Here is a 20,578-nt window from a genome sequence, read left to right on the forward strand (position 1 = left end):
TAAACAACCATATTTATTATTTTCTCATTTCTATTTTTTTTTTTTTTTTTTTTTTTATTTTCTTCTGGTCCAACTTCATCTACTTCAGTTTTTTGTTCTTCTTTGTCTATTTCAACATCTTCTTCCTATTCTATTTCAATTTAAGTTTAGTTTCATTGTCTTCTTCATCTTCATTTACGTGCAAGCACTCTATCACCGTCTATCTTAGATAGACAATAATAGACCTCTATTAGAGTCTATGTGAGATTGTTTATCTGAGATACAAAGTTATAAAGGACTATCACTTTTCTATCTCTTTTGTTTGAACAAAAAAATAGATTAAGAAAATAATCAAACCTCAGGCAACAGTTGTGTTTTGAGTGTTTCCAAATTTGTAGTTGGAATCAGATCTAAATCATCTTCTGTTTCAAGTTGTTGTGTTTGCATCTCAGTTTCCTACAAGAAAACAATTTGTTTTTGTTTTCTATTTAAGAATATATTGTTTTCTATCTAAGAAAGTAAGAAATTTAAAAAATTATATAATATTAAGATAGATAGTGATAGAGGATTATCATTGTCTATCGTACATACAAACCTCTCTTTCCTTTTCCCTTTGACTCTCATTTTCAACTTGGATCTACAAGGAAAAAATAATTTTAATTAATAAATATGCAAAAAAGAAAAAAAAAAACTTACCCCAGATAAATATGTTGTTGCATAGTCAACCATTATATCAAGATCATGACTTTCTTCCAATATTCGAAAGCTAAGAGAAGATGCTTTATTTTTTTTCCACATCTTCTTCATGCTGTTTTTGTTGTGGAAGATTTTCTAATGGAAGTCTACAATTTAGGATTTTCATAATTGACCTCAACATTGTTTTGATTTCTTCTTGGTCTTGTTTCAAAAGTTTTCGTTCTTTTACTATTTTCTGTTGGCATTTTCTTAATTCACTAATTTTTGTCATTATTCTATTTGCTTCTTCTTCTTGAATTTGTTCATTCTTTTCTCCGTTCATTTGTCTTTATTTCGCCTTCTCTTTTTTCCTCTCTTTCTCCTCCTCTGCCTCAACTTTTATGAAATATTTGAAAATTGATTGACAATTTTCTTCTATTGGATGAAGTGGTTTCATGTAAAACTACAAGTGAACAAAAAATTTAAATTATTAAAGAAAAAAAATGAGCATCATCAGTTATAGACAGTGATATTAGTCTATCAACGTCTATTAGTGATGGACAAAGATAAAACACTATCACTGTCTATCCTTAAAGTGATAGACAATGAAAATATTCTCATTTAAGAAATTACTTACATCTTCAGTTTCAAAAATGTTCTCATTTAGAGTCATCTATTCGTCTGACTCCAAGTACTCCCATGTGATGATTCTTGGACCTTTGATTCCAAGTCTCATTCCAAATCCAAAATCTAAATCAGAAAGTTTTGAGATTGTCTCAAAAGCCCAATGAACTAATACTAATGGGAATCCTTGAAGGTAGACAACATCCTTCTCAGTATATGGTGCTCTCTTAAAAAATTGATAGGTTAGGTTGTAAGACAATCTTCCCTAAAGATATTCTTTGAAGACTTGTTCATCATCTAAAATGTTTAGATATTTGAAATTGACATGGTTGTGTTGTTGTTTGGGGATTAAAAGAGCTTTTAGGATGGAGAGATTGACTAATTTAACTTTCAACGACTCTTCCTCCTCATTGCACAATGCTTTGAAAGTTCTCTCTATATCTCTCCTTGTTATATGATCGTCATGAAGAGAAAAAAAAGTATTCCTAAGTTTAGACACTTTTCTTTGGCCTAAATCTAATTGAGGGAATTTGAACCTTTCAACCCATTACTAAACAAAATTCCTTCAACCCAATTTTTGCTATATGGCCATTGAAGTTAAATGCAAGGACATTTGGCTTCTTTGTATAGCATTGCCTTCTTATTAAGTAGTTGAGGAATTTGTTGGGTATTTTGGCCATTTTAATATTAAGAAAGTGTCCAAATAGGCCATTTAATACTATTAGAAAAATTGTTCCATCTAACTTTGTTCTTATCAAATTTAAGACCTCTACACTAAAGTAGACTATAACTTTTAAGTACCTATTCTCATTTTTCATGATCAATTTATGTTCCACCTGTTGAAATGATATATTTAACAATATGTTAGAAAATAAAATTTGAAAAACACCGACAATTATTAAGATAACTATCAATAATATTTAATAATATCTATCTCTGTATATCTCACTGTCTATCTGAGATAGATAGAGATAGTGCTCTATCGCTTTCTATCTCATCTCCATCTATCTCAATTCAAAGTTATGAATAGATCCACTCAACTAAACTAATATAGAATGCAAACCATATAGAAACAGATATTAGTGTTCAATGTTTATCATTGTCTATCTGAGATAGATAGAGATAGTTTCTATCTCTGTCTATCTGTAGTCTATCTCAGATAGACAGAGATAGTCCTCTATCTCTATCTATCTTAATTCAAATTTATGAAATATAGATGGATTGATGTTAAAGTTTTTGCTAAAGTTCCTAAGATAGATCGATGACAAAAGGCACAACAAGTATGTATTGCTGTTAAAGTTCTATGGATAGTTTACCTTCTTCTCTTCAAATTTGTTTATTTTTGCTCTAATTATTAATGATTCAACTTTCATTATTTTCTTTTCTTTGCCTTTACTTCCATCAACTTTAACTATTTTTTTTTTGCTTACTATCTAGTTAAACAAAATTAAGTTCAATAATGTTTAATAAGTATGATTAAATAGAAGAATTAATGAAATGAAAAGAAAAGAGAATGATTATTACCTTGAAGGATATGATGATAGACTGTAACCTTGAAAAATTGAAAGCACAAACGGAGAAGATGATGAAGATGAAGTAAACTTTGGTTCGAGAAATTTCGGTATCAGAGTTGAAGAAATTCACAATTTAAAGCAGCAGCAACGTGAAGCGAACACAAAGGTAAAAGCCGGTAAGATAGAGGACGATAGACTGAGATCTTTTGTCGTTTGAAGAAGAAAACGTGAAAGACNCGAACACAAAGGTAAAAGCCGGTAAGATAGAGGACGATAGACTGAGATCTTTTGTCGTTTGAAGAAGAAAACGTGAAAGACGGATGCAGGTATCAGGTAGATTTGGATAGTCCGATTTAACCGTAATCGGATCGTGATTTTTTGTGTGGGCAGAGATACTTTCGGTATTTCACTCTTTGGACTGGACTTTCTTCTACCGATTTTGAGTTCTTATTAAATTTTGCTATCCACTATAAATAATTTGGACCTTTTTATTATATTTAAAAAGGCCCACTTTACAACTATGATTGGAAATAACTTGTAGGTTTTAATCATCAAACCTATCAAGATCTGATCTCAACATTAAAGCTTAATTATGAATTTGGAAATAAAGCTTTAACTTCTCATCAGTTTTTCCTTTTTCTTAGTCAGCAGCCAAAATTGTTAGTTGGGCATTATGTGAAAATGAGCAAAAGCAAGGGTATTATAGTAATCATGCCACTTCCTCCCTTCGCTCATTAAAATTACACTGAGCTTCAGCTGGCTTCCTTCAGCTCAATCTCCCAACGTCTTTCTAAATAACGATGAAACCGCCACTGCAACAGGCCGTGATTCTCTCGATTCTCCTCTTAATCTCCACCGTCAACGCCGCCGCCATAGCCACCAAGCCCACTGCTACTCCAGCGGCCCCCATTGAAGTTCCTCCAACTCCATCTCCGACCTCCGCCCCATCCCAAGCACGCCCATTACTGCCACCGACATCGCCATCGCCTTCTTCTTCACCATCATCATCTTCCAACTCTCTTGACCCGAAGCAACTTAGAGCTCTGCAATCGCTCAGCATCCCCACCTTCAAGGACCCCTGCAAGCAACCCTCACTTCACAACGCCACCGTTTGTGATTCTTCCGAGCCGTTTCGCCACCTTGTTTTCCTCCGCCTGGCTAATTGCTCCGACGATGTCGCTTTGTCATTCACAGCTCTTAAATCCCTCTCCACTCTCAGATCTCTCGAATTTGTTGACTGCCCTATTTCCCCCATTCGCTTCCCTGCCGATCTGGTTGCCTCTCTCCGATCCTTCACTTGCACCAACAGCCTCCGTAGGCTCACCGGTGTTTGGCTTAGCCGTCTCGAGAACCTCACCGATCTCTCCGTTTCCAATGTCCCTGTTAACGCGTCGGGTCCTTTTGTCATACTCGGCAAAATGAATATCCTCAAGTCTGTGACTATATCCAATGCGAATCTCACGGGTTACTTTCCAAAGCATTTGAATCGCAAACTTACCCACATTGATTTTTCGGGTAATATGCTCAAAGGCAAGCTACCCACTTCGATTACTCTGTTGGAGGATCTTGAATCTCTGAATCTAGCTTCTAATGCGTTCATTGGCGAGATACCCACTTCAATTGGGGACCTGATATCGCTTCAGAACCTGTCATTGGCATCAAATTCGATTTCGGGATCGATCCCGGAATCAATTTCGGCAATTCCTGGATTGGTTCACCTCGATCTCAGCTCAAATCAGTTTAACGGAACAATTCCGAGCTTCCTTTCAGAGATGAAGAGCTTAAAGTATCTGAATCTCGAGAACAACCAGTTTCATGGGGTAATGCCTTTCAATGGGTCTTTCTTGAAAAGGTTGGAAATTTTTAGAATAAAAGGGAATAGCAATCTTTGTTACAACCATTCAATTCTATCATCCAAACTGAAGCTTGGAATAGCTCCTTGCGATAGACATGGGCTTCCATTGTCGCCACCGCCAGCTAAGGAAGATTCGTCAGCTGATGAAAACAGCGACTACGATGACAGCGATGAAGATAATTCTAACACCCACCACAAGGATTCTCATAATGGACCCAATAAAGTCGTGCTTGGAGTCGCAATTGGCCTTTCTTCCATAATTTTTCTCATTATTTTTCTGGTTTGTATGTCCAAGTGCTGTCGTTAAGAGTGAAGATCAATTGGTTTTACTTTTAGAGTAGAATTTTTTGGTTCTTTTTTTTTTTTTTTCTTTCTTTTTGGTTAGAAGTAATAGTAAAGAAATCATGAGAGGCATAAGCACTGTAAATGTAGGGACAAGATAATTTGGTTGGCGTTTGTTCTTTTTAGTGGATTGGTTTCAATTATTTGAAGGGAGGAGGATTTTCAGTGCGGCATGTTTTGATGTGTTTATTTTAGGTGTTATCAACATCATTTCTTTCGCTTTTGTTTTTTCTCCTATTATGACTTGATTTGCTGTATTGTCTCAATAAGATTTATGTTCAGTTTTTCAACTTTCTAACTCTCTGTCTCGAACTGGGTTCTTCCTTTCATCCATCAATTCATTTGCAAAGTTGTTAACTTCAATAGGAAAAAGAGCAAAAATACCAATTGGATTATGAAGCCACTAACAATTTATTCACCAGTAACCTCTACAAGAACAATTTCCATCTTTGAAATAATGAAATCGACTAGAGTCTCTCAAAATGATCTCTCTTGAGGCGGACTTCGACATGAACTTAGCCATCTCATGACAGTCGCCGCAAACTCGGAGATTTTTAGTCACCCGTATGGTCTTACCGGGTGGGAGATTCAGCATACCAAAAGCCATGGCTAACTTCTCACTGTGCCCACAAAGGGCTACTTCCTTTTCCCTTTCATCTGCATTTAACAAAGCATACCTTGTTTTTGGAGAGTAACCTTCTTCTTTCATCTTGCTTCTTAGTCTTTTCAGAAGTAGCTCTATCTTCTTGGCTTGGGGTTTGGAGCAATCTCCAGCAACAAAGATGTTGACCTTGCCCTTAATCTCTATCCAACTGCAGCCTGGATTCTTCTTCAAACCGCGTTGTCCGATTTTCTTCCTTAACTTTTGAACTTCTTCCCATTTTTCTGCCTCTGCATAGATGTTTGCCAAAAGTACATAATAGCCAGTGTTTTCTGGTTCTAGCTCAAAGATTTGTTCTGCAACTTTCTCTGCTAGTTTGACATCATGGTGTATCCTGCATCCGCACAACAACGCACCCCAAATTGTGGCATCTGGTTTGATTGGCATCGTTTCAATGAATTTATGTGCCTTCACCAGATTCCCGGTTCGGGCGAGAAGATCCACCATACAGGCATAATGCTCCAGGTTGGGTTCAATCTGACATTCTTTCTTCATAATATTGTAAAATTTCCATCCTTCATCGAGCAATCCAGAATGGCTGCAGGCATAAAGGATTGAAATGAAGGATACTTCATCGGGCTCAATCCCAGCAATTCTCATCTGATTAAAGGTATTGATGGCTTCACTACCAAAGCCATGCATCCCATATCCAGCTATCATCACTGTCCATGAAACAAGGTCCTTATTGAAAATCATATCAAAGAGTGACCGGGCAAGAACTAATAGCCCACACTTCACATACATATCGACTAGTGCATTAACCACATATTTGTCTTTAGAATATCCATTTCTTAATGCATATCCATGGATTTCCCTCCCTCTATCCAAAGCTGCAAGGCTCGCACAGGCAGGAAGGATGCACGCCACTGTGGTGCTGTCGGGCTTTAATTCTCTTTGCATCTCTGCAAACAAGTTAAGAGCTTCATTTGGAAGACGATTCTTCGAGTAACCTCCGATCATAGTATTCCATGAAATAACATCCTTCCTTTTCATGTGAGAAAATACATCATGTGCGTCCTTCATGCTGCCGCTCTTGGCATACATGTCCATAAGAGCATTACTAACAAACGAGTTAGTTTCCAAGTAATTTTCTCTGATGTAGTTGTGTACAATCTTCCCACTGTTCAAGTTGCCATTTATAGCACAAGCATGAAGAATGCTTGTAACAGCATAGACATCTGGTAGAATGCCTTTGCTTTTCATTTCATCAAACAACTTGATTGCACCATCGGACAGACCTTCACGAACATAGCCTGTGATCATCGAAGTCCACGATACAACAGTTTTCTCATCCATTCTCTCAAAAACCCGAATGGCACTGTTCAAAGCCCCGCATTTTGAGTACATGTCCAGTAAAGTATTATTGAACATAACTTCTTTCTCAAGAGCAGCAGCCTTTATTGTATAAGAATGAAGTGCCTTACCCAACAAAAGAGTACCCATATTTGCACAAGCTACAAGCACATTGACCATTGTAGCCAAATCAAAATCAATACTGAAAGCTAACATCTTTATGAAAATCTCGATTCCTTTGTCTTCTAAGCCATTCTTAACATAGCCACTGATCATAGAGTTCCATGAAATGACATCTCGGTCAGTCAATTCATCGAACAGCTTCTGTGCATCTCTAACCTTTCTACTCACGAAGTAGAAAGAAATTAATGAATTAACGACTGTGTTATAAGAATTAAAACCCAATTTACAGATCAACCCATGAACCTGCCTACCCTCTTCTACACGTGCAACTGCTGCGAGACATTTCAAAACACTAGAAAATGTATATGAATTAGGCTTTATCCCTAACTCCAGCATTTGCTTGAACAAATTTATACTCTCTCCATAGTTACCATTTCCCGAATACTCACTGATCATAAGGTTCCATAGAAAAACCTTATTTTCAGAAAGTTTATCAAAAATCACCCTCCCTTCTTTTAAATCCCCGCATTTAACATACATAAAAACTAGTTTCACCCCCAAGATTCCATCTATCATAACCCCATTAGATTCAATTATAGAATGAACCCTTCTTCCATCTCGTATAGATTTTTGTTCAGCACATAGCTGCAAGATGGAGCAATAAGTATCCAAGTCAAAGTAGGAATTTTGAGAACCGCAAAGAAGCTCCATAGCATTTTTGAGATCACCCATTTCACAAAACTCGACAATTTTGTGGGAATTATCCAGTTCAACATCAATATAGCTTTTCCTTTTCGTTTCCAATGCTGGGGTGTAGCCCTCTGTACATGCATGGGCTGAATTCGAAAAGGAAAATTTCGAATTAGGTTTGACAAAGACAAACGATTGCCGGAATTTCAAGCTCAATAAGCCACGATGATCGTACCCGACCGGAGATAGCCAGAAGGTTGTAGGGGGCTTTGCTACCAGTAACATGGCTTTCGCGGATGAGCGTCAGTAAGAAACAGCAAAAAGGGTAACGAAATTCTGCTATTATAGAAAGAGAGTGAGCAATAATAGAGACAAATGAATAAATAGTGAGATGCCCACGTGGGAGCATGCGCTTCAGAAATCATTGTGGCCCAGCTGTGACTATATAACATACATGTAGCCTGTGGATCTGATGCAACTTGGATATTCGTAGAATTGCATTTTTTCTGGGAAAAATCAGATGGAAGCAGTAATTTTCCAGCCTCGAATTCTAATTCGCTTTCCCAAATTGGTCTCTTTGGGAAGGAGACCCACGTTCGCTTCGAAAGGTATCGAGCCTGAAATTGTCTTGAATTTCGCAAATCCATTGTTCAAGTAATTAAAGTGAACAATCTATTTGAGTTTTGTCATCACTTTTAATTGCAGAATTTGTAGATCTTGTGAACTTCACAAGCTGAGGGATTAATTTTTGATGCAGCTTGTTAAATTTGGCAGACATTGCAGATGTTTATCCAAGTAAGGGCATTCAACTCTCTGTTTCAAACAATAGACCAGATGGAAAAGCAGGGAATCGGCCTCCTCGTAGAATCTCTGCGCCAGGAAAAACGAGGAAGAATGAACCTTCTTCGAGGAAAACAGAAGCCCATATGAATGAGGAAGACCTAAAAAAATCAAAATACAATAACCAGGAGGAAATAATTGCTCTCTTCAGAAAGATTGAGACTTCCATTGCTAAGGAATCTGCAAGCTCCAATGATGAAGAATCCTGCAAGGATGAACATGGAGCCGAGTCTATTTTAGAGACTCTTCGTGAATCAAGGAAGCAAGTGAAAGGTACTTTCTTGATTGTCTCGTCTGATGCTTTTGTGGGATATTTAGTCCACCTTTAAATCTATGAATGCATCTTGCAAGAACTAATTGGCAATATGATTCTATTCTCGAACCAACATACACATCAAGTACATTTAGCAATATCATTGTTATTACCTCGTGAAATAACATGGCGACACTTCCAAGTGATATACATTGTCACAAGGTATGATTACAAGATTTCGATCTGTGCTTACCAAATAATAGAGCTATGGACAGGCAAAAGTTCAAAGAAGGCAGGAGCTAAAGCGTTGAGAAGTGAAGGCACGTCTGAAGAGAAGGAAATACACGATCCTTCACCACCAGCTGCAGATTTCCAGTTGGTTAGACCACCCTCTAAATTTGTGAAGAGATCACCAATCCCATCTCCCCCACGAGGAAATGGTTCGCATCCTAGAGTTGATGCAACTCAGGCCATAGCTGAAAGCAGGGAGTTGAAGTTCCCAAGTATAAAGAATATGAAACTTACCGAGCTGAAAGCACTAGCAAAATCTAGAGGAATTAAGGGTTACTCCAAATTGAAGAAAAATGAGCTCATAGAACTCCTGGGATCCTGAGCCATGTCGAGGCATTTTGAGGAGAAATCCTCAATCTCTTATATTTTTAATTTTTTTTACTTTTCATTTGGTGTTCCTCTTTCTACTTGCTTCACATGTTTTATTAACAAAATTGCAAGCTGGTCCTTCAGTGTAACATTCAAAAACATTTGTTCATACATTTAAATCTATGACGATGTTCTAAAATTTAATTCTCGGAAATTTTTCAACATTCTGTAAGGTTCAAAAACAGCTGCGCTGAAGCAGACTGCATCCATAGAGGCACCCTAATCCTGGCAAGTACAGATACAAGTGTGCACATGGTCACAGAAACAAATTCCTGTTAGTATCAACTACTGCACGAGTATAATCTAATGTTAGGCACATAATAACCACAAAAAAACATAACAGCTTACTAGTCATCTTGCTTGACAGTTACCACTGCTTGCATTTCAAACTTAGATGCAAAAAATCAGGATGCCAAGAACGATAAGCAACCTTAAGTACATCTATTAAAAATGGGAACTTAAATTTGAGTCATAAAATAACAAAATTTCTCATTAGGAGGAAACCATTTTTTTCGTCTGAAGTTCAAATACAGGAAGAATTAATGAATGTCTTCAAACCTTGAAATAAAGTTCTGATACAAAAATAAGAAGACTACAAAAACCTGTAGAAGCCACCAAAATTGAGGGATTGATCTAGCCTGTAATGTTCTGGGACTTATTAAGGATGACACCTTCATACTTAACTTGAAACCACTTCATAGCATCCTCTTTGGTGACTCTATGTTGAATTCCAACACTTGACTTGCATCGACGTCGACGACCAACACGATAGCCTGGACGTTCTAGAACAACATAGAAGTCCATACCATATATACCAGTCGAAGGGTCATACCTAAAGATGAAGCAAAGTAATTATTTGTCAAACACCAGCCTCCATGAAGCTCAATAATGCGCATACGTTAGCATTCTAAGTCAGGAAAACTAGACCCTTTAGGATTTTACTTGGCTTATAAATTTTCAGCTGGTACACAATTTACGGAGTGGAAAACCACTGATGCATAACCAAATACAATCAAAGGTTTAAACTTCTCGAGTCTCAATTCAATATGTGCATTTGATTCACGTGTAAACTATGTTTCTACATCACGACAAACACATTATAATCTGTATTCAAAGATTTCTAGTCAGGGCAGTTGCAATTCCTGTAACTACAGAAAAAATCAAAACTAATGAATGGATGTTCTCAGATCGTTGTAAGGTAGGCCATAAGGTTGCAAATGAGCCAGCAAAACATAAAACGAGCACAAAGATCTTTAGCTAAAGAAAACACAAAAGGATTAAGAAAGAAATAAGAATATTGAAAACTGACTTGATTCCAAGATCAATATGCTCCTGAATACCAAAACCAAAGCAGCCTGTATCACTGAAGTTCCTGCGCAAGAGTTCGTATTCCTTAACTTTTAAACCACTTTCAAGAAGTTGCATTGCCTTTTCGCCCCTCACAGTGACATAGCAGGCGATCTTCTCGTTACGCCTGATCCCAAAAGACCGAACGGTGTAACGGGCTGTTTCATTCCCAGAAACGAAAATTAGATAATCTAAACAATAGTGATTAAATTAAGGGGCTAAGAATAAAACAACTTAAATTTGAAATGACATAGCCACAGCACCTTTAGAGAAGACGGGGGATTGGCCACTGAGTTGTTCGAGCACCTGAGGATAAAGAAACCGATATAAAATGCAAGAAATCAATAAAGATGCAAATGGGGTGAAGTTATAAAGGTGGAAAAACCAGTGCGCTAAAGAAGAGGGGATGAAACCTTGGCGGCTCTGGTGAGACGATCGCCGCTTTCACCGACGGAGATGTTAAGAACCAGCTTCTGGACTTTAATATCTCGCATGGGGTTCGAGAGCTTCTTCTCTGAAGCCTGCAATTTGCGTCAGGTTAGCGTCAGAAATATAAATCAATCAGCTAGTCCTCTACAAATTTGACACTGCAATCATAAGACATGAAACAAATATGAACATCTAACAGAAACGGGTACCATTGTCGGATGAGGCAGCCAAGGCAGAGGAACGGACGGCCGCAGCAGACGAAGTGGACGAGGAAGGGGTTTAGGGTTTTTCTCCGATGTCGCTCAACTTAAGCCTTCAAATTTTCACGGCACCGTAACCGGTTAAAATTAAGCACTGTAATTTTTCTTCTCTGGAAAAGGTTAGTCTATTAAAATTTTGTCTGAAGAATAATTAAAAAAGGAAAATTAAAATGATATTCTCATAACTCATAGACAAGGACGAAAATATGATGTAAATAATGATAACTCAAATTTACGGATCGATATCACATAAATTTATAAAAATATTTATGATTTTTTAGTGAAATTTCATAACAAACTTATGTAAATATTAATTATGATTTTAAGTATATAAATAAATAATTAGAAGTTAAACAACTATGATGGGTAATGGAATCATGAAAATCGAAAAATGAATATGAACTACCTATTTCATTAATAAAGTCTAGGTCATATAAAATGAAGTTAACATACGAGACTCAACAATAAAAATATGATTTAAAAGGTGCTAACACATATTAGCATAATTTATTTGAGAATGATAATATTACTCTTAAGACACATAATATGTTCCAAATTTTTAACATAAGTGAAAATATGTCATCCATGAGTCTCGACGTCAAACCCTGATGCTACCAATTGGTAGATACCTTAGATCAAACTATGTGTCCCTCCAAATGAGGATGCTCCGAAGAATACAGATAATATAGAGGCTCTAAGTTTGAGTCTACATTCCTTAAAAAAATATATATATACACGAGACTTCATCGCTTTCATGTGGAAGTTGTGGTTCCCTTATATAGATCAATGTGTTAAAACCACCACGTACTATAATCATAGGAACCATAGTCACTTAAATTACTATAGTTATTATGAGAATAATCATAATTATTATTGTTATAGATATATTATGTTCATATTGACTGTTCAAACTCATTCCATGAGATTAAAAATTATTTTTTTTTGTGGTTTTTTCAAATTCAAATTCTTTGAAAATAAAAGTTTTGGATTGAAAATTGAGAAAAACTCGAAATTGAAAATTAGGAAAAGCAACACATTGGAATAGCTTGATATTGGAAAGAGAAAAAAATGACATATAGAGATATTCAAGCGACATGTTGGCAAAATATCCACGATAACTTAACGATATTGTCACAATAAATCGACAAAATATCTATGATTCTCTTGAGTCACAAAGGATATTTCCATGAAAAAAATTTATCAACGATATATTGTCAATTTTTGGAAAAAAAATGTTCTTACCTTCTAATATCTCTATCAGATGTACAATTTTATGGATATATCGACAATATATCGTAATATATCGCGATTTTTTAATCTTTACTCATAAGCCATATATGCTTTCTTCTTAGAAGAAGGAAAAAAAAGTTATATTTTCAATCTACGATGATATGTGTAGTATTAGCGTGATAGACTTTATCGTTAGAATGAATTTATTAGTAATAGACTACAATAACTGATAAACTGCCATCAATAATACAAGATGATAAACAATATTATATTTGTTATTGTTAAAATGGAAAATCATTATACATTCATTGTGATTGAAGTCTATATGTGATAAATTATGCCACTGATAAACTTTAACTATAACAATTATGTAGTACGCCTCTTATAGAGTCTATCTATGATAGTTAAATTAGGTCAATTACAATTATGACTTCCTATACCAACAATATTAATTTATTATTCAAATTATTGTTGTTAAGAGGAAGTATCATCTCTTTGATGCATTCGATTATTATAATAGTATCATCTTTGTTATATCAATTAAAATGGATAATTTGTTTAGGCTAACTTTGAACATTGAAACTATATGTCCTTGATAAAAAAGTTTTTTTTAAAAAAAAAAGAAAAAAGAAGAAGAAACAAAAAATAATAATAATAATAATAATAATTTACCCATATGTGGTGAACAATGCATGGGTTTTATGACTCATTATTAAACTTCGACCAAGACCATCTCCATAAATTAAAGGAAGAACCAATCAAGACTTTTGATATATAGTGTAAAAATATCATCAACAACAAAAGTTCAATAACAATCTTATCAATATTAACATAATTGGCAACAATGAACCATAACTTATTTAGCTACAGTTAATGTTGGCCTTAGAACTTCTGCTAAACAATAAAGCCAAAATTTTCTTAAGAAAAAAAAATGGATGGACGTAAATTATTTGGAATTTTCAAGATAGTAAATGAAAAAATGGTTGTAAATCAGCAATATTTAGCAACATGAAAATGGGCACAGTGAGCAATGGCTAGAAATTTGCCAAATCTTGGGCCAACTCAAAACTATGATTCCCATCATTAAATTAATGCAATTGACTTTTTCAGATTGTTTCTGGCTGTAAATGATTAGAATGATCATTGCTTGACCAAAACAAATAATAACAATAATAATAATGCAAGAATTTTTTTTAAAAGAAAAGTAAGGAAAAAAACCATAAATTTTAATCACATAGTCAAAGAAATGTTGTAGCTTATTTGAAGAATGCTGGCCCATTAAATGGTCGATCTAATCAATCTCCCCGTTTCTTGTGCTTAAAGATGCCGTGAGTGACAAGTTGACTTCTAAGAGAAGGTGCCAATGGCCTAACTTATCCTCTACCTGGCCAAGAGGGAAAAGGCCAAAAAACAATCAAAATTTTGGGTGCCAAATTGTATATAAATCCTCAAGTCAATGCATCCATACACAGATGGCATCATTTAATGAGTATATTTATATGAAAAGATTCTACTGATCTCGTGATGGAATGAAAATACAGTCTAAGTTTTGACACAACCAACAATTTTCATAATGAAAACATAACTAAGTAGCCCTTATATATCAATATCACAGACAAACACCTCAATATCCATCTCTCTTCCAAAATCATGGAGAAAAATTGCTTCTTTTGTACTATTGTCACACTCTTCTCGAGTTTACCTCTTACCCAAAAGGAGGCGTGAAGACAACAGATATTACTCTTTCATGACATCCATTGTCCACTCTTACTAGTATCCTTTAAAACAATTAATTTTGCAGCGAAAAACTTAACGAAAATAACTGAAATTGCAACTTTGTTTAGGAAACCAGTTTACACGTTTTAATCTATGTTTTACAACAGTAGCCCAATCCCGACTACAAACTTTATTCTAGTAATTAATCTATCTCATGGCAAACCTCGACCACTTCTTGCAACTCGGACTCTTCTGCTACCTGCAAGGAAAACATGAAAATAAAGCATGAGCTTTGAAGCCCAGTGAGTGGAATTATAGTTCTATAAGTATATTTCAACTTATAAACATCTCAACATATCATAACATGAGGTTACTATGCAAACCTTCATCCTAAATGAAGCTTTTCACAAACCTACCTACACATAGGTAGATAGTTAACATTTCACATTTAAAATATTTATAACCTTATGTGCACATAATTCTCCCTCTTATGGGCTCAGAAGCTAGGCTCGTTGGCCCTCTGACCATCCCATACAAGGTTCCTCCTACAAGATCAGGAACTAGACTTTTCGGACCCCTGACCATCCTGTGAGGTTCTATCTCGGGCTTAGAAGCTAGGTTCATTGACCCCCTAACTATCCCAATCCCATGCTCTCCTCATGGTAACAAGTATTCATTCATAACAATAGCATATAATTCAGAATATGCTAAAAGACTAAAATAAGAAACCAGTCACAGTGATCTGTTGGGATTTCTTTTCCTTCCCAATTCACTGGGTTTCCCTTGGCCTCTTGTCGAATCCTATTTCAGATTCATTTTGGAGCTTAGATTTCTCATCATTCCGGACCATATCTCAAGACATTTCCTTCTACAAATATGTTTAGAAATGTCTTAACAACTTACTTTAAAGTTTGGTCTTGAGATTCCCTCTCGAGAGTTTAGAGTCTCAAGTTTTCTTCGCTTGGCCCGGCTGTCACCTTACTAGTGAGCACCTCTTGGTTCCCTTTAATTTTGACAGCCTTACGCTTAGAATATTCTCATAGCAAACCTTTATACTGAAACTACATTCAATTTAAAAGCTTTTGTTTCAAGAACCACCTGATTTGCACGAGTAATTTGGAAGAACTTCTCATTTGAACTTAGTACTGTTGTCTGTTCGTATAGTCTGCATAGCCCCTGCGTCCTTGCTTTGATCAATGCACAGATCAATGCACCCTTCCTTTGCTCGACGCAAGGTTTCCTCTTAATTACTCTTAACTTCTCCTCTTAGGTGATCTCTCGAACTGGAAATGCTTTTTGTGTACTGAAGTGAAGCCCCTTGCCCTATTTATAGACGTTTCTACTTCACCTTGTCTTGACACCTCCAGCTTGCAGCATGCCTAGGCGTTCCCTTTTCATGTTGTCAATGCCCTACTTTGCCACCACTAGCTTGAAGTGTTTGCCTCTTCTTTCTTCAGCTAAACCTAACTGATTTACATGCCTTCTCCTTCGCCCAACTCAAATTGCATGGTCTTCAAATATCCCCTTTGATTGCCATATGTCTGGTTAGTTCTTTTCAGCCCACAGCCCTCGGATATCCTTGGCTCGTAGTACATTGTATAGCCCTTGTGTTACCGTATGACTCATCGTCTAATAATCTCTCGTTGTCCCTCATTACCCAACGATCTTACTGTGGCTCATCTTCCAGCCCTCTCGCTGCCACTCATCGTCTAACGTCTGCCCATCGCATAACACTTACGCTCCATCGCATAGCTCCATCATCTAGTGATCTCTTGTTGTCGCTTATCACCTAACGATCTCGTTGTCGCTCATCTTTCAGCGCATAGCCTATCACATAGCTCATCATTTAGTGATCTCTCACTTTCGCTTATCACCTAACGATCTCGTTGTCGCTTATCACGTATCTCTTGCTGTCGCTCATCGTGTAGCACTGAACCATCATCTAACGCATCACGCCCATCATCTAGCACTCACACTTTATCGTGTAGCGCCATCGTCTAACGCTTGTGTCTATCGCCTAGCACTCATGCCTAACGCATCGTCTAGCATCCAAGTCCATCGTTTAACGCTATCGTCTAGTGCTATCGTCTAGCACTTATGCTGATCGTGTAGCGTCATTGCCTATCGTGTAGCGTCATCGCCTATCGTGTAGTGTTATCGTCTAGCGCATCGTTTAGCACCGCATGTAGCTATATGATCATTCGTACGCATAACACTCCAACGCCTAGCGCCACACTCGCACACACTTATTTCTATCGCATGCATGCTAACCTTCAAAACTTGGTTGTCGCATGCCTTGTCTAACGCCTGGCTTTTCTTCATTTGGCCACACTTGGATTTCAGGGCTTAATAACCTCTACAAACTTAGCCTCATTAGATGCCTCATGTGTTAATATTTCCTAACACCAAACACATGGTTTCTTTTGACTTCACACTTAGCCAAATTTCCCTAGTTAGGGCTCAACTCTAAGCTACTCAAAGAAAACCTATTCCAATACTTAGAATTTTTCTTTCTCTTCAACATAGGATTTAACTTATACTTAGTTAATTTCCTTAATTACCTGCTTAAGTAAGAAATTGAGATATGGGTTTCATAGCTATAGTGTTGACCTGAGCTATACTTACTAACTTTTCAGCTCAGTATTGTAATGCAAAGGAAATACTTGAATGAAAATAAAATAAGAAAAGGAGAAAGAACAAACAATACAGAAATTATAGTCGTTCAATTTCAAGGTGAGATTTACATCCATTGTGAAAGGTCTCTCAATCTTCTTTATTGATATTCATAACAAGAATACAGAGGAATTTCTTTTCAAAGAGGAAATACAAAATTCGTCATAACAGCAATAAGAAGAAAACACTTAAATAGCCAGTAATTCAGAGTTTGCATACTCATACTCGATCCTTGCTAGCACCTTACTCGATGCTCGATCGCTCGCTTACTCGCTGCTCACTGCTCATTTGAAAGCTTGCTCGCTTGCATGCATCGAGTATACTTACTCGCTTACTCGATGTATGCTTAATCGCTTCCTCGATGCTCCCCTAAATGCTCAATCAGCCATTTAATTATATCAAGGAAACACTTCAGCTGGACCACTTTATGCACGATAAATATCCCTAGAAGGAAAAACGAATTCAGGTGACATACCTCAACCAATCAACCAATCCCATGCAACCTTCTATAAAAAATTTAGTGGAGGAATATTCCTTATTTGTTCTTCTAGTTCACTCATAAACAGCTAGCCTAAAAGAAACTATAACAATACTCTTTCCCTGTAGAGTACAAAGAGTATACCAAGCCCAATAAGAAGCCAAATTAATGTGCTGAAAAAAAGACAAGACCACTGAATATAATAAAGGGTCCAAATGTATTAGGCTAGAAAAAAAATACAACATATAGCCTTTTTTTCATACTTTGTAATAGCCAATCTATCCGTGGCCTCTCAAAACATCACCACAGACCAAATAGCTCTTCTTGCTCTCGAAGTTCACATCACAAGTGATCCCTATGGCATTATCACAAACAATTGGTCTGCAACAACCTCAGTTTGCAATTGGGTTGGCATAGAATGTGGTAAAAAAACACAATAGAGTGACAAGCTTCAATTTTTCTTACATGGGTCTCACAGCCACATTTCCTCCTGAAGTGAGAACTCTTTCTTTTTCTCACTTATGTTACTATCAAGAACAATAACTTTCATGACCCTTTACCTATTGAGTTCATCAATTTGCCTAGGTTGAAACTGCTCAGTCTTGGAAACAATAACTTCAGTGGAGAGATTCCTTCGTGGATAGGGCGATGGCAGAGAATGGAAGAATTGTATCTTTATGGCAATCAATTCTCTGGCCTCATTCTCACCTCCCTTTTCAACTTAACTTCACTTAGAATGCTTAATCTTCAAGAAAACCAGATTTCAAGTAAGGTTTTGTACAACCCCCTGGCTTAGGCAGATGGGTTAGTTAGGAAGGTACTAAGTAGGTTCTAACTTTTCTTTGTTGGGCTTCTGTTTAAAAGTTTGTTCTTCTTTTATAGGGAATATTCCAAGAGAAGTTGTAAATCTAACGTTTCTTAAGATTTGTATCTTAATTACAATCAGTTCACAGGTAAGACTAATCGAGTTTTGACATCCAATGATATGGACAAAAAGGAAGACATGTCATTTATGAATTTTTTTTTTTTTGCATGGATGACTTAAATTTCGGATGGTTAATGTTGTTTGTCCCAATTTTTTAGAATAACAAATCATAACCATATACTATATTAGAGCATACTAAGAGCATGCTATACTGCCTCCCGTACATCACCAATGATGTTTCAGAGTGGCAAGTGTTATTACGAGCACAAGTGCAAGGAGATGAGCGCAAACATGTACAAGTGAGGAAGGAGGAGTCCTAGCATGTGAGAGAACTATTGTATTGAGTTAGTTTAACGCAAACGCAAGCGTGAGCGTAAAGGAGGAATGAAAAGTAGGCGAGAGATAGGAAAAATCCTAGCACGTGAGAGCATTATTATATTGAATTAATTTAATTTGAATGAGAGCACGAGTTCAAAGAAGGGATGGGAAGCGCAAGGGAGGGAGGAAAAGCCATAGCATGTGAGAGCACTATTGTCAAGATGACCTTAGTCTCACTCTCAAAATGGCAAGGGAGAAAATGAATAATCAATATACTTCTAGTGCATTTGATTTTCTGACAATGATAGAGAGTCAAATATTTGGAGCAAATGGCATCACGGCTGCAAAATTAAAGTCAACCATACAAGAAAAACCCTTCATTTATGCCCAGGGTGACTGGTATAAGCTAAAAAAGTATGATATAGTCATCCAAATGACTTCATCATTTATTCTAATTTTTGGTCAAATAAGAGATTATGCTACTTGACTATATTGTAAATCTTGTTAAGCAAGTTGATAACTTGTAGAAATACAAGTTATTGTTACCTTTTACTTAGAATAACGAGGTTAGATAAGCAAATATGTCTTGATTATGCTAGAAATTCATGCTAAATATTATACTTGCACTTAAGTACACTAAAAATTTCCCATTGACCACATATCATGAGTAAATTACGCCAAAAGTGTCTATTTTGCAGTTGATCGCAAGATTTGGTCGCATACGCTGAACTTCTACTCGAGGAACAAACAATTGATCGCAGGCCTCGAGATCTCTGACTTTGTACCAGTGGATCTTCTGCTGAAAAATTTAGAATGTTGACATCTCACCTATCGCGTCAAAGATGACGATTTATCAGAGAGGGAGTCCCAAAATTGTCATTGCATGGCTCTATAAATAGAGCCTTGGCATCCACGAAGAAAAGAATGGGAGAATGAGATTTTTCTGAGAGTTTCCATTTCCAAACTTCACCCCAATTTCTCATCAGAGCTTCAACGGAGCAAGAGTCCGAGAGGGCCTTTTCCATTCCACACTTCCATTCCTTCACCAGCAACCTTGGCATCCATCTGTTGAAAGCAAGAAATTGTTAACAACTACCCTTTCCTTTTATTCTTTACTACTGCTTATAGTTGTATTGCATTTTGACTAAGAGATTAATCATTTTGTAATCAACTACTTTATTTTTTATTCATATATCTCATCATGTCTACTCTCACCATTTTCTCTATCTCTACCTTCGCTCTTTCATTCACCATGATTTGCTAATTATCACGGGGTAAGAGGAAGATTAATGTCATGACTAAGTTGAATCTTTAATTGGTAATCCCGTTTGCTTAGTGTATGGTGATTTAAATGCTTGCCTGTGATCACTATTAAGTCAAGCAGCTATAATTAACTGCCTGAGAGGATAAGTGGTTGTGGAACTCATTAAGCAAAGTAAGCAATGTTTCTAGAGATAGAAATAACCTTACCCTCAAATGTAACATCATTATAGAAATAACCTTACCCTTAAATACAACATCATTATAGAAATAACTTTACCCTTAAATTCAACATCATTCATGCGTCATAGAAATATGACAAGCATGGCTGGCCACCGAAAGGTGTGCGATAAATGGATGATGCGAGCCAGGATTAACCTTAAAAGTTAAACTTAGAGATGCAGTGTTGATCTTCCCCAAAGCTTGCCTTCTC

The 20,578-nt window shown here is 36.5% G+C and overlaps 5 protein-coding genes across 7 annotated transcripts in view; 2 read left to right on the forward strand and 3 right to left on the reverse strand.

Moving 5' to 3' along the window:
- The window catches only part of LOC120082708 (glutamic acid-rich protein-like), a 3,796-nt gene extending 802 nt beyond the window's left edge, over positions 1-2,994 (reverse strand). The window contains exons 1-3 of the mRNA XM_039037986.1: positions 2,803-2,994; positions 575-616; positions 337-435 (exon numbers count right to left, since the gene is read on the reverse strand). Coding sequence (XP_038893914.1) covers positions 337-426 — 90 coding nt within the window. The 5' untranslated portion in view covers positions 427-435; positions 575-616; positions 2,803-2,994. The remainder of the gene's footprint in view (positions 1-336; positions 436-574; positions 617-2,802) is intronic.
- A 221-nt stretch (positions 2,995-3,215) lies between these two features.
- On the forward strand, positions 3,216-5,279 carry LOC120082704 (receptor-like protein 51). Its single transcript, XM_039037981.1, has one exon. The coding sequence runs from the start codon at positions 3,593-3,595 to the stop codon at positions 4,952-4,954; it is 1,362 nt and encodes a 453-aa protein (XP_038893909.1). The 5' UTR covers positions 3,216-3,592; the 3' UTR covers positions 4,955-5,279.
- On the reverse strand, positions 5,002-8,073 carry LOC120082703 (pentatricopeptide repeat-containing protein DOT4, chloroplastic). The gene has a single exon (XM_039037980.1). It carries the CDS (start codon positions 8,039-8,041, stop codon positions 5,405-5,407), a length of 2,637 nt encoding a protein of 878 aa, XP_038893908.1. The 5' UTR covers positions 8,042-8,073; the 3' UTR covers positions 5,002-5,404.
- Positions 8,074-8,131: 58 nt separating this feature from the next.
- LOC120082705 (SAP-like protein BP-73) lies at positions 8,132-9,657 on the forward strand. 3 transcript variants are annotated; one of them, XM_039037982.1, is made up of 3 exons: positions 8,132-8,410; positions 8,514-8,869; positions 9,113-9,657. In XM_039037982.1, exons 1-3 carry the CDS (start codon positions 8,277-8,279, stop codon positions 9,460-9,462), a joined length of 840 nt encoding a protein of 279 aa, XP_038893910.1. In that variant the 5' UTR covers positions 8,132-8,276; the 3' UTR covers positions 9,463-9,657. The 3 variants fall into 3 exon arrangements, with proteins under 3 accessions (XP_038893910.1, XP_038893911.1, XP_038893912.1); XM_039037983.1 differs by having other exon boundaries at positions 9,125-9,657; XM_039037984.1 differs by having other exon boundaries at positions 8,132-8,364; positions 8,531-8,869.
- Positions 9,658-9,972: 315 nt separating this feature from the next.
- LOC120082706 (60S ribosomal protein L11-1) lies at positions 9,973-11,652 on the reverse strand. Its single transcript, XM_039037985.1, has 5 exons — positions 11,495-11,652; positions 11,270-11,377; positions 11,120-11,162; positions 10,819-11,014; positions 9,973-10,341 (listed from the first exon to the last, which is right to left on the reverse strand). The coding sequence occupies exons 1-5, from the start codon at positions 11,495-11,497 to the stop codon at positions 10,143-10,145; spliced, it is 549 nt and encodes a 182-aa protein (XP_038893913.1). The 5' UTR covers positions 11,498-11,652; the 3' UTR covers positions 9,973-10,142.
- Between the last annotated feature and the right edge of the window lie 8,926 nt (positions 11,653-20,578).

The sequence above is a fragment of the Benincasa hispida genome, chromosome 8 (assembly GCF_009727055.1).
Source record: "Benincasa hispida cultivar B227 chromosome 8, ASM972705v1, whole genome shotgun sequence".
In the NCBI taxonomy this organism is placed as follows: domain Eukaryota; kingdom Viridiplantae; phylum Streptophyta; class Magnoliopsida; order Cucurbitales; family Cucurbitaceae; genus Benincasa; species Benincasa hispida.

Excerpts from the sequence above, each read along its gene's own strand:
- LOC120082703 (XM_039037980.1), bottom strand. The coding sequence starts at position 8,041 with ATGTTACTGGTAGCAAAGCCCCCTACAACCTTCTGGCTATCTCCGGTC.
- LOC120082705 (XM_039037982.1), top strand. The coding sequence starts at position 8,277 with ATGGAAGCAGTAATTTTCCAGCCTCGAATTCTAATTCGCTTTCCCAAA. Across the intron at positions 8,411-8,513 it reads TTCGCAAATCCATTGTTCAA|CTTGTTAAATTTGGCAGACA; the intron begins GTAATTAAAGTG and ends TTTTTGATGCAG. Across the intron at positions 8,870-9,112 it reads ATCAAGGAAGCAAGTGAAAG|AGCTATGGACAGGCAAAAGT; the intron begins GTACTTTCTTGA and ends ACCAAATAATAG.
- LOC120082706 (XM_039037985.1), bottom strand. Across the intron at positions 11,163-11,269 it reads GTCTCACCAGAGCCGCCAAG|GTGCTCGAACAACTCAGTGG; the intron begins GTTTCATCCCCT and ends CTTTATCCTCAG. Across the intron at positions 11,015-11,119 it reads ATCCCCCGTCTTCTCTAAAG|CCCGTTACACCGTTCGGTCT; the intron begins GTGCTGTGGCTA and ends GGAATGAAACAG.
- LOC120082704 (XM_039037981.1), top strand. The coding sequence starts at position 3,593 with ATGAAACCGCCACTGCAACAGGCCGTGATTCTCTCGATTCTCCTCTTA.